The 13272-nt window shown below is 37.1% G+C and overlaps 1 protein-coding gene across 40 annotated transcripts in view; it reads right to left on the bottom strand.

The window, feature by feature from the left end:
* Positions 1-13272, bottom strand: part of SORBS2 (sorbin and SH3 domain containing 2) — a 142919-nt gene that overhangs the window by 71777 nt on the left and 57870 nt on the right. For 38 of the 40 annotated variants that reach the window (XR_010998032.1, XM_068186879.1, XM_068186878.1 and 35 more), the window contains one exon: positions 5384-5433. The exons of the other annotated variants lie outside the window; for them this stretch is intronic. Coding sequence is in view for 37 of the 38 variants with exons in the window: in XM_068186879.1 (XP_068042980.1) it covers positions 5384-5393 (10 nt within the window). In the remaining variant the exon portion in view is untranslated. The remainder of the gene's footprint in view (positions 1-5383; positions 5434-13272) is intronic. 40 annotated transcript variants of the gene reach the window in all.

Raw genomic sequence — 13272 nt, 5'->3', positions numbered from 1 at the left:
ATGATGTGTAGATACTGAGGTTCTGTTCTAATCTGAATATGAAAGACTTTGAAAGCATACTACATTTAATATAAGCTAACACGCAAAAAAATTTGTTTTACTGTCACAGCTCTCATTCAAACAAAGTGGTAATTTATTTGTAATTTTTCAAGAGCTACCTTCCTGAATTTCATTATAGAGAAAGTGAAGACAACGAGAAACTGACTAAAAACATTTAATTATTTTAACTTCAGGAAATTCTTCTTCAATTTAGTTTTTAATGTAACTCAACTGAGTCAGAGTTTTATACTTCGTGGACCCATAATCTAGCAAAGTGTTTTGGCTTCATGCAAGAGAAATAAAACAGATTGAAACAGATTGTAACTGACTACATACAATATTTACCCCTATATATATAATTTATATATATTCACAAGTCTGTATCTGCATTATTTATCAGTATTTATACAAAATAATGATATCAGATATTTATCAGTATTTGTACAAAATGAGATCTAATTAGCACTCAGTGAAGACATAACCTCACATTTATACACTACTGAGTTGTGCAAAATTTCTAGTAGGATAGGAATGTGTGTGGCTAAGCACATATTGATGCATGATGGGCTCCATCCTCTCATCTATGTTTAGGCCAGGCTCCCATTAAGTGGAGTGTGGAGTATTAGGAAACAGTAAGGGAGACTGAATTAATGATCTTCTGCTCATTTCGCCTGCAAACTATAAGCAATTATATCACATAACTGTTACTTAAGGAACAAATGAGGTTAGATGAAGCATTCTTTATAAAATGTTTGCATATATAAAAAATGCGGGCACAAATATGCATACACACACTCACAATTCCTTTGACCTGAAAAATTCTTCAGGAAGGAGTCCTGTCTCACTAGGAATTGCTTTAACATGAAGCAAAGGAGACCCATATCAGCTAAGGTCTGCAGGCAGTGCTAGAATATAAAGTCAGGCAGTAACTCACAATCAAAATAGCTGCTTAAAATGCAACTGCAGCTTTTCTCTTCTCTCTTAATTGTTTCCACATTTAACCCTTCCCCCTAAATTCATAGCCCCAAGAGCCGCTCTCACTAGAGACAGACAGCATCATCCTAAGTGAGCTGTATCTGCATTTGACAAATTGTCTGCTGGTTGGGTCCTGCCCCAAAGCCAGATGGAGACGATTCAAAACGCCACTGTTTCATTTAAGAGCAAGAGGTAGGTTTCTTAAAAAGACTGTTTCAGAGAGTCAGTAAAAGCAGTGGCATAAACAAAGGGGGCAAAGATGAAAGAATGGTGACCTTGTGTGAAGAGGCGAGAGAGAGCAGCCAGGGCAAGAAATTTTAAATAAGCTCTTAAAGTTTATTGAAGAAAAGAAAAAAGGCATCCAAAAATTAGGTTTGCTGATTATTATTCTATTCACTGTACTTGTGGACTTATCACTTTTCCTTTCATCTGCGCAGTGAATTCAAGTTTAGAAGTCTTTAGAGCAGGGCTCCTTCCTCCTTACTTGCATTCTGACCTTTTCAGGTAAACATATAGTGCTGGGTCCAACTGTCCAGGACAGACCAAGCTGCTGCCTCTTTATGTCCAGGTCCAACCAGGAGGGAGACTGGAAATGCCTTCCCAGCAGGCAGATGTACACACCACATCCATTCTTGGCCAGACACACAGCTCCAAACACTCACACTAACTCGGCACAATGGTCTCACCATCCCTCCCTGGCTGAAGGTCCCCTAGGGAGAATGGCACATGTGGACAGAGTGGATCCCTCCAGCAACTGGGCTCAAACATCAAGTCTGCCACTCATTCCATGCCTGCTCTCCCGTGACAGCCCTGGGATGGCCCTGGACAAGAAGATCCTTTGTTCCTTGGGTCACCCTAATTTGTGTTCTTGCCTGTCCTTTTGTCCGTGTGCTCCTCCGGGCTTACGGAGATAGACAGGCTTTTGATGGCTCCCAAGATGGGACTGGGAGTATCCTGGCAGGGCAGGCTATTACTTGGGCTTCCTCTCCTTTCACTCTTTATCTGAATTCCTTTTTGGATGTGCTGACGAGTTTTTTACCACACAATCTACACTGACAGGTAAACCTATTATTTGGTTCTTTCATGCTGCTAAAAATTAAATTTTTTGTAGAATGCCTGGAACTCAAGCCCACCTAATTTACTTCAGTGATCTAAAAGCGGTTTAACAATCTGCTCAGGAACTCTGCATGGACCCAAGAAATTGTGTTCTTGTCTCCCAGAAAAAATATAAGAGAATAGTCCATGTAATGACTTCCACTAATAATTTTAACAAACAGATAATATTTGCAGTCTACCAGAACTGCATACTTTTCACTCTTGGCTGTTCTTTATGTGCTTCATCTAATGCAAACAGCTAACTTGTTTAATAGCTTTAAAATTAGATGGGTTTATCAAGAATGATCTGTGTGAAATTCAGCCAAAGTATTTACAGGTGGAAACTAAAAATCTGTTTTAACTATTAACTTCTATCCATTTATTATTCTTCAAAGCAATTACCTCTCCTTGACATGAGCTATGCATGCACATATGCATAATGAACAATAAGGACATTTATCCTGTGTTTTAATCTGATGTGAGTTTCAGGGGCAGCTCATGTTTTCTGTGAGTTAGTTAATCAAACAACCAAGTTAATGATGTTCACCAATCTGTAAAATACCTGAAGACTTATTGAAGAAACCCCCTAAATATAGCTTAAAATATGATTCTGTTGATGATTGCTTTCTCTGGGTTTAAAAACACACACATCCCATGAGACTACTATTTTAAAATTATGACATTTGAACTCCAAAAGGAAGCAGAAGCCAAAGCACCCTTGATACTTCTGAAAAACCTTCTCTATATCTTACCTCTGTTTCTTTGCTTTTGCAAAAATGTTTCATTGCCTTTTGCTGCTGAATATTCCTTCCTAACATGCGGTACAGAATTAACATCAAATGCTAAAAAATCCCTCCCATATATGGTAGAGTATTGCAAACCAAAGCTCTTCAAAACATTTTCTCTGTAGACAAAAATATCTTCCGGAGTGTTTGCTGAGACAGACTGCCAAGTCTGCCGCCACAGGGAGCACTGGATTAGAGGAGCCCAGTCTAAGCAGTAGATTTTCTTTTTAAAGCTGTATATATATTAGCTTTGCTACTCCACCAGTTACTGGCATCAGACTAGAAAGCTCATTTGTCTGCAGGAGTCATTAATGAAACGCATATTTTAAAAACTAGTGGCAAATCAATAGCATCTGATAACCTAGCATTGCATCATACACAATTTTCTGCTACAAAGCAGTGAAATAAGAAAAACCACCAAACCAAAGCTGTAGCACTCATATTCAAAAGACAGTGTAGTGAAGAAAGAAAAAAAAAAAAAAAAAAAAAAAAGGAAAGAAAAAAAGGAAAAAAGGAAATAGCTAGACCGGGACAGCACACAGAACACCTTCCACCTGAGTCACTCTCTTTCTTAATGAAGTAATGCTTTAGATAGGTGCAAGGATAGGTGCAAGATGTCCACTTTTACACTCTACTCACAGGTTTTAAATTTTTTTTACAGTCAGAAAACAATCTACCTCAATAGAACTGATAAATGCCACATTTTGCCAATACCTTCCTTTCAGTGCAGCTAATAACATGCACATTAATATCAAGCATATAGAAGATGAAAAAAATGTTTGTAATGTCCAAGTGCAGAGTAGATTAAAGTTCAATTTAAATCATGGTATCTTTAAGTAACTGGAGAGGATTTCAGGTGTGTTCAGATCTTTAAGGTCTTTTTTTTAAGGCTCCTATGTGACCAGAAGACTCCCAATCCCCAAGAGAAGTCATTTAGCCACAGATTATTTAAATCTTATTTCTTCTCTCTTGAGAATTCATAACTTACATCAAAAATCTTAGTACAACATCAAACAAAGTCATACTTCAGGGCTGCAGTAGTACAAACTGGCAATTTACCTATTTATTCATATTTTTTGAAGTAGAAGCTATACAATTACCTCCATCATAGGATTTTGACTCATATGATGGCAATTCACAATGTAATTTTAGTATGATGATTAGGAAAGTTACGGCTGAAATTACAGTTCCATGAAACAAATTGTATTTTAGTACTACCTGAATTATGCAAACTGATGTGTTTAGGAAAGACATCTCCACCAAAAATGAGAGAGGATGGGACAAATTACAAATAGTATTTTTATGAATGAAAAATACATCACCTTGGTTAGGATTTGAGAAACAATTAGGAACAACCAAAACTGTGGGGAACAAAAGTACACACTCAAATGGGAAACTTAATTTCTCCTGTTAATTCTATTAACAAATGTAGTTGTTTCAAGTGAACCAATGTATTTTAGCTTTGTATTAAAAGATATGCTAACAAAATGGATCCTACTGAGTTTCAGTTGTCTGAGTCAACAGAAAGCCATGAAGCTCGATTAATACAGTGATCTATGGCACCTATACCACGGAAAAGCTAATCCCTTTGACTTAGAGCATGCTGCTGAAATTCAGACTTCAAAGACAGTTCTGGTCCTCAGGTCCCACATATCATGTCATGGTGAAGCACTGCGGTCAGTGATAAAGCCACTGGTATGGAAAGGATGGATAAGTCTATCCTTGCACCACAGTTAATCTGCAAACCAGACAGTTCACCTATGGAGTCTAAAAGAGCTGACTGCAACTGAAAATTTACACCTGAGTGAGGCCAGGATTTCAGCAGTCTGCTTTTAAGAGGCCTGTTCCCTCTTCCAGCACAAAGAGCAGCACTATCTTACTGGCTTCAGAAGTTCAGGAGCAAATATTACTACGCTCTCATAGATCATGAAGACAACTTTCTACAGAGTCCTTAATTTGGTCAAAACATCTGTTGCAGCAACTTGAGTGAAAATACAAAGCACTGTAAGCATAGCATATCCTCAAGATTATCCTCAGCTGATATGCAAGTGCAGCTTATAATATAGGGATTATATGCCCCTTAATTTAGTAACAGTACAGAATGGAAATAAAGGATTTTTAAAGCATGTGCATTTTCTTAGAAAAATGTGATGCTTTAATAACACTTTTCCATCACTCTTATACCCTCATACTATATATTTTCACATAAAACATACATAAGCACAAAACTGATACTATTAAATTAAGCACAAAAGTCTAAGCATGCACTTTTATTTTGTGTATCCATATATGTCCATACATAGAAAAACATGTATGTAAGTTTTATATATGGGATACAAATGCACATAAACAGGCATACTATTAAAATATCTTGTTTATTTTGAGTTCAGCAACAACTAAAGTACAATTTGTTTACGAAAATTCTAGTAAATTTGGGCTCTTCTTGGCTCACAAAACAACACAAAAAAAATCTCACAGATGCAGCATACCTGTGTTCATTTTGACACTGGAGGATTTGCTATAAAAGTCTTCAGATTTCCTGCGGAAAATAAAACGATCTATTAATTTGCACAGGACAAGAATGTGTGGCACAAAATGGCAGCAGAGCTTTTTGGAGGGGTGGAGAATCACTGTGATACAAATGGCAGTCCTATTTTAACACTGCTTTAATTAAATTGGTATTGCTTGTCCTTCCAAAGTTAAAGATGAGCTGTCCACTTCCATTATAAGTCACCCTATCTTCATGTGTTTAGTAACGTTCTTGTAAATATTTGCTGTAGGATAAAAAAACTAGTGATTAACTTCTGGTCTTGAAACTATAAACTAAAAATATTTTCCATATAGGAATATGGAAATATTTTTAAAAGCTGCTTATAAGGTTTATTCACTTCTTTGCGCAAACTAAAAGATGTGAAGAGTAGGTCTCTCCAAATATTTTCTAAGCAGCCAAAGTTACCAAGTCTTTTTCAACGATTTACAAGCAGATGTGGTTGTTTTCATCCAGTGATTTAATATGTCTATCCAGACAACACTGACATTCTTAATGTTGCTTGATGTTATGCACAGAATCAGGACATGTGTCTTGGCACGCACACGAATCCTTATGAAAACTCCTAATGGAGTATCAAATCAGGTCACTTTTAAAAGATAATAATTCGCACCAAAATTACATAAAGTGCACATGAAGGTTGAATCTATTTAGATATCCCAACTCTATACATTACTTACAAACAAACCAATAGTAAAACACAAGAAGCCAAACTACAACTGCACTAAACTCATAACATGCTATATAACAGCCAACTTTAACCCACTGATGTTATGAGAAGGAGCAGACGCTATTTTCCACCCACTGCCAGTTTAGGTCACAGCTTTATCTCAGGATAAAGTGGCATCTGCATACTGGCCATGCTTAGCTGTATTGTTACATATACACTGTCCAAAAGAATCTACTTTAGCAAATGGGCAAAAACACTAGAGGCCAAAATCATTCTCCTACTCATTAGTCCCACATCAAGTCTGAGATAAAACAAAGGTAAAATCCGATTTGGTAATGTAATAAAGCTTCAAAAAAATAAATTAAAAATATAAACTGTCTGGCTATGTTGGAGTAAGTTGGAAGGTATGCATGAGGGGCCATTTGCATGATGGGAGATTAAGGTCCTAATTAATACAAGTAAACAAAATATCAAAACAGAATTCCAGTCTCAGTTCAACTCAACAGGAAACCTGAATTAACTGTACCTCTGTGGTAACATGTATATTGCTGTATTCTCTTGCATTCATAACAAGGCCAGACATTCCGCTGCTCAAAAAATTACTGTTTTTCAGGAATTATCCGATCTCTGCTGCTATTATTCAGTCAGTTCTGTGACGAAAAAAATAGTATTTTTTTGAGATTTCTTGAGAGCTATGGAAATAAATAACTGGCAGTGAATGAAGTTTTATAATATTATTCTTCTGCTGCAGCTATCAGCAAACTACTGCTGTGAATTTTTAAAAGATATTTTAAAAATTAAGGCAATTTTTAAAAATATATGGTCTCTGACTGAAATTTTGCATTTCTTTAACTGCTACAGAATGTTCTTACAGCCTCAAATTCCCACTGCATTTTCAGACTGCTAGAGGAGACACCGTTTCCAAGTCTTCTTTTAGCTTGGAACTGAATTGCTGACCGTACCACATATAAGATACAAAATGCAACATGATATTTATTTTCAGACCCAACAAGTACAGGACTCTTGGAACACTGCAGAGCTCAAATGATTTCTAGCAGGTGGCTTTGATATATTTACCCAAAGGGTGCTTAACTCTTACTCAAGTTTTAATAGACAAAACTCAGTTTCAGCACGACAGCTTTGTACTCCTAACAACTTCTATCTGAACAGTTTAGGCCACATTGCTGACACTCACTGAGGGACCTCAAACAAATCACTAATTTTTCCACATTAATCTAATTTTGCTGAAAAACAGCTTTGTCTCACATACCTAGAAGAGATGCATGTAAATAAGGCAATCCAAATCTCACGCATGCAAACAGCAGGCCTTGTATTTAATACTAAAATTATTTTGAATCCTCTGCTTCTAAAGAGCTAAAGCACCATTCAAATGCTTAATGATACTGGAGTAGAAGCCAAATGAATGCAACGAAATTAAATGCCATATGGCTGAAATAATTGTATTCAACATTGTTTCAATCAGTCTTCAAGATCCTTGCTTCAAGAAGGAAGTGATGGGGGCAGGAACAGGGAGCAAAGGGCTGGTTTTGTTTTGTACTTCTGCTCCTTCTTAATTTCCTCCTGAAAACTGTTCTTTGGGAATGGGTTTGCCCCTGACAGAGGCAATGAATGTTGCACTGGAAGCATCAGACGCTTTAGTGCCCAAATGCACACCTCATGATCAGCTGAGATACTCAGCTCTCAGCCAGCCAATGCTGCGGCAGGACAAAGGCCTGCAAGGGTCGTGCGAACACAAAGCACCACTGCCGTGTGCGAGTTTTCAAAATCCGTCACCTGGACTGGGCTCACGCCTCATCTCTGATGCTGAGGTAAAAGAATACTAAGCACAGTAGCAGGCCTAACTTTTGCACAGGGAAATCCTGGATTAATCTTCATGGTATTTTTCTACAGTTAGCTTCATCTGGAAGAGCTAATGCAGCAGGCAATGGATGACTGTGCTAATGCCCAAAAATGGGTCTGTTAGGTTGCATACACCTGCAGTTACCATTGCTACATTTAGTTTCAATAAATACATATCCTTGATAATATTACAATGATTAACAGCTCAGAAATTCTTTGCATTGCAAGAGGTTACTGAAAAGACCTGTGGGAATCTCACTGACATCTGCTCTATTTTCTCCAAGAGACCCTGATATCTACATGTAATTACTTCTGTTCCCGGTAAGTTCTGAAGTGTGGGGTGCTGAAGGAAAACATTCTGCCACCCCTTCTGTTCCACACTCATATGGAGCTATAAAAAGGATTGGTGAGAAGTCAAGGCAGGTTTCCCCACCCTCAGTTTATTCATGAATCAAGATGCATGACTTTACTGTTCGGGGTGTAATTCCATTCTTTTTCAGATCTTCGAGCACCTACAGACATCAAGGTAGAAGAACCATTTAGACACAGTTCTGTGCATTGTGCTCTCAGATGGCCTTGCCTGAGCAGGAAGGTTGGACCAGGTGACCCAATGTGGTCCCTTTCAACCTTACCAATTCTGTAATTCTAAATTATCTGTTATTTACTCTTTGCCATGTCACAAAAGATATTATGAAAAACAGATTTAAAATGTAATTTTCTGATAGAATTCTGATAGAGTTTCTTTATATTAATTCTAAATCTAATTCTAGTATGTGCTCTTTATAGTTACCATCCTTTGTATTGAATTCTTCTCCAAGGACCTTTGGCAAGAGGAGCAATTGATTTGGAAGACAGAGTGCAGATGGATGAACAGTAGGATAGATGTGTGTCTGGCTGGAAAATCACAGATCTTCATTTTCTTAGGTAGAGAGTAGTTCCCAGATACTTGGAGAAGACAGGAGCTTTCCTGACTTGCATGAGAGGAGGGAGTGTAAGACTTTCATTAATGTTGCTTGCCAGTTTCAAAGTTTGAGCTTGAGAGAGAGATATTTTCTACTTCAGAAAATATCTGCAAAGTTAAGGAATCGAATCAGTGGTGAGTTTACCAAAAGGATTGTTTATCCCGTCAGTTTAAACACTGCAGGTGATCTACAAACACACATTTATTACCAGGCAGGATCCTATTTTGCATGTGGAAGTATATTCTTTTAATGCACATCATTAAGAATCTGCTGAGCATTCCTGCTCTGCAACATGTCAATATACTTCATATGCCAACTTATACACTCAGTGAGGAGGGTAAAAAAAAGTATTAAGCATTAGTTCTGAAAGGACAGTGAAGCTGATTGTTTATTTCTCTCCCTATTTAGAAGAAATTCTTTCAGATGTTCACTGTTAGCAGGAAGACTACAGCAATGAGAATGCAATGGAAACCTGATAAGCCCCAAATGTTTAGATTGTGACAACAACACCTGCACCAAGAAATAACTGTCCTGAGACTTCCTTGCCAGAAGTCTCTCTTGCTGAGCCTATAAGCAGGTAGAAAGCTTATATGCAAATATACTCTTTGTATGAGAAAATGTTTGATGGAGCACAGGCAGATGATGCTTATAGTGAAAATGGTTCCCCCATATTTCAGTTTTATTAACATGCAACAAGAAATTCCTGAAGTGGCAGGGGATCTTTACTAAGATCCAACACAGCAAGGCCTATGCTGAGCATATGCTTTAGTATGGGCTTTATGAAAGCCCCACAGAACTATTTCTATGCTTTATGTTAAACAGAAGCATAAATACTGTTTGTCATAGACCACATTGCCTCACCCTGTAAGGATCTGACTACTCAGAAGCTAGAACTCTAGTTCTAATTAAAGTGCTTTCAGATATATAATCAAAGAGAAAAACTCAGGTAGACAATTGACATCATCGTTTCTGTAATTTTAATGTTTTTTTAAAAGAAGAGATCCTCACGCTAAGTGCAGTGTCATTGTACATATTATTCACACACATTATCTGGAAATGTACTGATGGGATCATAAAACACTTGGGATGGTAAATAATGCGTACATTGTCATAAACTTCTACTGGAACACAACAGATAAGTCACATTGTACTCAGCAGCAGTAAGTGCGTGACCAGGGAAATCTCTACACACAAAAGCTCTGTTTCCTGGATCATCTGCAGTACTACAAACAAACTATCTTAGGCTCATATCTAACTTACAGCAGATCAGATATTTGAGCCTATTTCCTCAGCAAATACAATACCAACATTGTTACTCAGTGTACTGCTAGGACTTTGTGTTGGACAATGGCAAGTGGTTCTAGTTCCCATGTACAAATGTTCAAAGAGTATCAGATAAAGGAAAATCCCCCACAGGAGTCTATGGCTGATCATTCTCTATAAGCACATCAAGGGATTGGAAGCAAGAGGAGGAAATAAAAGCACTATTAACCATTTCATGTATCTTAAATGTGAGTTGAAAACCATAAGGTAATTTCTATTCATGAGAATTATTAAGGTCTGAAGCACTTGTCAGGAGTGCTGTGGTTAAACTTAAGACTCTGAACTTGACAAGCTTATGTGAAAAATATGACTGTCTGAATGCAGGGGAATTGATCTGATGACACAGGAACTTCTTTCCAGTGTCAACTTCTTTCCACACTTTTCCTAATGTAATTTCTCTGAGAATGCTATAAATGCAAGATTAACAGAAACTGGTATAATCTTTTCCCATGTTTCTTTGTGAAACATAGAAAATTTACTAATTGTCTGATAGGAAAAGGCAAGGCTACATGTTTCTAAACTGCAGGTTTCTAACAGTAATCTTTGTTCACGCACATAGCATCAGTAGAAGTTCAAACACACTTAAATTGGTATCAATGTCTCTCTCTCTAGAGAAAACACATGAAGCTTAAAATTTTGCCTGTTTGTAACATGATTTTTTACTAGATACTTATTTTGACTTGGAATGTAGTGAAAAACAAACAAAATTTCTGCACTTGTTTCTAAAGAGGTACTTGCTGCACGTCAAAATACTTCTCAGATACTTCAGTAGCAGAACATTTTCCTAAAATGACACTGCAAGTATATGAGGATACCAAGAAAGTTATTCAAGCTGACAACATCATGTACATTGTACTGGTTATTTTTACAGCTGCAAAAGGAATGAAGAGGACAAACTGCTGCTCTTACATTCTGCATCTCCTCCTCTGCCACTAGAGAAAATTTAATTAGTAATTCCAGTCATGCTTGTGGCATTTGTGATTTTTTTCATTATTTTTTACTACTTCAATATAAAAAAACCAGGAGAAAGGTTCCATTAACTGAATACAGGTTAAAAGAAAAGTTCCATTAACTTGCTGACTCCAATTCATATTTCTTACCCTTTTACTATTACTGTTTTTAATACTACCATATTTTAAATTTCTAGCCTTTAGAGGTGGTTCTTTTTGTTCCCTGCTTTTGTCTTCCACATTTGCTGTTGTTTTACAGGAACTGTATTTGATGAAATGGATTCATTCCATAGGCTGGAAATTATTTAAGATTACTGTACGGGAGCACGTCACTGAGGTAAATATGCAGTGGACTGGTGTGCACAGGCGTAATTACAAAAACTCCACTGTAAGACAGAGTGCCTTCAATTCATTCTGCATGGTCTTAGTTCTTCTGAAAGTTTTCATTTTATCATGATGAAGTATGTCTTTTAAGAAATACAATTTTTAAACAATGGCACCCAGAATTCACCTGTCAAATCTTTTAGATATTCTTTAAAATTTTATTTAAAGTTTCATTTCCAAGAAGATACAAACATTCCCAGAATATCCAACTATTTCTCTATCTTTCTCAAGACAAATATCATTAGAACTATAAGCCTGTCAAAAACTCATCAATGAATGGTTAAATCTGGATTCTTTAGATCACAGTAACTACCAAAGTTATCAGGAATATAAGACAGTTTTAGTTTCATTTCCAGAACTTTGCAAATGACTGGTCACTTGAATACTTCAAGTATTCTCTAATTTTCTTTTTCTATACAGTATGACAAACAATGCATTCTTGCTCTTTTCTATTAGGTATGTAGTATGTATCAATTTCAGACTAAACATGCATAAATCTCTACCGAAATTAGAACTCGTTCAGGCAGGGCTTTTTCCCCCCACAAGTCAATACCACTCCCTATAGAATCAGTGGGAATAGTGTTAATTCATTAAAGAGAAGTCCATTTCTGTTTGCCTCTGTTAGTTTTGTCTTAAATGTAAAAAAACGCTTCCTAAACTTCTGGGTAATGTCACAAACAGCTAAGAGAGTTGGACCAATGGGTGAGGTGATATAAGACTCCTTAATATATTAAGTATGCTGAAGCAGCAGCATTTTTTCTTTAATCTTTTTGTAACACACACATAAAACCAGAAAGAATAACTATAACTTAAAAGACTAACTAAAAAGATACCAAGTGATAGATTTTAATCCTTATTATTTTCTAAGATATTAATTTGAAGGGATTGTACAGGAAAACTTTCGGTTCCCCTCTATAGAGGGGTACTTTAAACCTGTGACCAGTTTTGGCTAAGTTTGACAGAGATGCAGAGGTCTTGGGAACATTGAAGGCTTACAAGTTCCATCAGGAATTCTCATAGAGAATACAGACCTTACCAAAGCCAAGTGGACAATATACTCTAGTATTGTTAGATAAAAGTGAATTCATATACAGGAAGGAAGACTTAGGAGCTGTATACGGATAAATGCATGGACCTTATAAACCCAGCCACAAAACTCTCTCCCACACAGCATCCAGTTTAATCTGCCTTGTTAGGCAGGAGGAAGACAACAAAAACAACCAAAATATTTCTGCTGTCTAAAAAGGTGAAGAGTTGAAGCCAAGGTTTTTCCATTACATTCATTCCAAGCTCTGCAAGGATTGATGACTAATACAGCTGGAACTCACTGAACTGCCTCGGTGTGATTCAGTTCCAAAGGGTGTTTCAGTGTCAGCAAGTAGAAGTAACTTTCTCCAGCAAAAGGGTGTCAAAGCCTGACATCCACACAGGGGTTTGACTTCAGATCAGCTCTCCTCTGGCCCTGCAGACCAGAATACTACCGACACACCTACTTCAGTGACCTCCTGGCAAAGGAAGCATGTGAGGCTCCTTCCTTGAGCCACATCTTCCAATTTAGGTTTGTTGGTACATCTGCAGATGTGAACCCTATGAACCCAAAATGATAGGAGCTAAAGAGCAATAAAATGGGGGAAAGATCATAAGATTTTAGTGTAGATTAAGGAGTTGTGAAGCAAAATGT

Source organism: Anomalospiza imberbis, chromosome 4 (genome assembly GCF_031753505.1).
Source record: "Anomalospiza imberbis isolate Cuckoo-Finch-1a 21T00152 chromosome 4, ASM3175350v1, whole genome shotgun sequence".
NCBI classification, from domain to species: domain Eukaryota; kingdom Metazoa; phylum Chordata; class Aves; order Passeriformes; family Viduidae; genus Anomalospiza; species Anomalospiza imberbis.
This window is presented reverse-complemented; position numbering and strand designations above follow the sequence as displayed.